The sequence below is a fragment of the Trichinella spiralis genome, assembly GCF_000181795.1.
Source record: "Trichinella spiralis strain ISS 195 chromosome Unknown Scfld2607, whole genome shotgun sequence".
Taxonomy (NCBI): domain Eukaryota; kingdom Metazoa; phylum Nematoda; class Enoplea; order Trichinellida; family Trichinellidae; genus Trichinella; species Trichinella spiralis.
The window spans coordinates 1-1,079 of NW_003529546.1; the positions used below are offsets into that span (position 1 = coordinate 1).

At 36.2% G+C, this 1,079-nt stretch overlaps 1 protein-coding gene across 1 annotated transcript; it reads right to left on the minus strand.

Moving 5' to 3' along the window:
* Window positions 1-392: 392 nt before the first annotated feature.
* Window positions 393-763, minus strand: Tsp_14553 (phage/colicin/tellurite resistance cluster TerY protein). Its single transcript, XM_003368359.1, has 2 exons — window positions 651-763; window positions 393-426 (listed from the first exon to the last, which is right to left on the minus strand). The coding sequence occupies exons 1-2, from the start codon at window positions 761-763 to the stop codon at window positions 393-395; spliced, it is 147 nt and encodes a 48-aa protein (XP_003368407.1).
* Between the last annotated feature and the right edge of the window lie 316 nt (window positions 764-1,079).

Genomic DNA, 1,079 nt, shown 5'->3' on the forward strand with positions numbered 1-1,079 from the left:
GCGGAAGCATAGGCTTTCCCCGCTCCAGGGAAGGGGAGCGTGCGCCCTGCGTGCCCAAAGAGCAAGGAAGAGTTTGCACTCTCCCTTGTCTAAGGGAAGGGAGCTTCACGCTCCAGGATGGGGCCCATTTTTGGTCTCTCCATCCTCCACCTGCATTAAATATTTCAAGTCCCACTCCAGGCATGTTTGCCATTTCGCAGAGCTCATTTATGCCAGACTTTTATCTGTTTGTTTGTATTACATTGTACATTTATTACAAAAAAACTTTTTGTGAAAAATAAAATGTTTCATTAATAAAGAATTGTTGTTGTTGCATTGTTCTTTGGTTTATATTAAAAGAAAAAACTTTTTTTTCTTACTTATTAATTTACCTGTGTTACGTGCATTAATTTTCATTTCCCCATTTTAACTGTTCTGTTTTTGTTCCTATAAACTAATTAATATTGCTGGCTGGCAACTAGTAATGGCAAACATGATTCCCCTATCAACTAATCCTACATGATCATCATCGTTATGAATTAACGCAGCATTGGTCTTTTGTTACGTCTGTGAACATGGTAACATATTTTTATTCATTGCGTCTTGGTAATGAAGAACCTTTCACACTCGACTTCGGCAAATCGCATCTTCTCCAACGTGTCGATACTTACCTCAGTTGACCAATGAACGCAATTGACCAACAAACGATTCCATCCAACCTACCGACCATCCGTTCACTCGCTCGTGGCTTGCTCCACTTTTCTTCTTTCTTCTCCATGTGCATTACGGGTTATTACGTGTTTACGTATTTGTATGCAATGCTCTCCATGTGTCACAGTTTTTACAAAGCTAAAGTGAAAGTAAAAGACTCAGAGAACAAATATTTGAAGAAATAAATTGCACAAACATAATAAAATGTACAATATAAGAAGAAAATAGTGAAATAAAAAGAATCAAAAGAAATAATGGGGAAACATTAAAGAATCAATAAGATATATGTTTCAATGAATGACATAAACTATGAACAATAATAAGAACTTGGTTCGGAAATGTCAAATCAAACTATGCACGAGATGAAAATAACGATTACATATAATCAA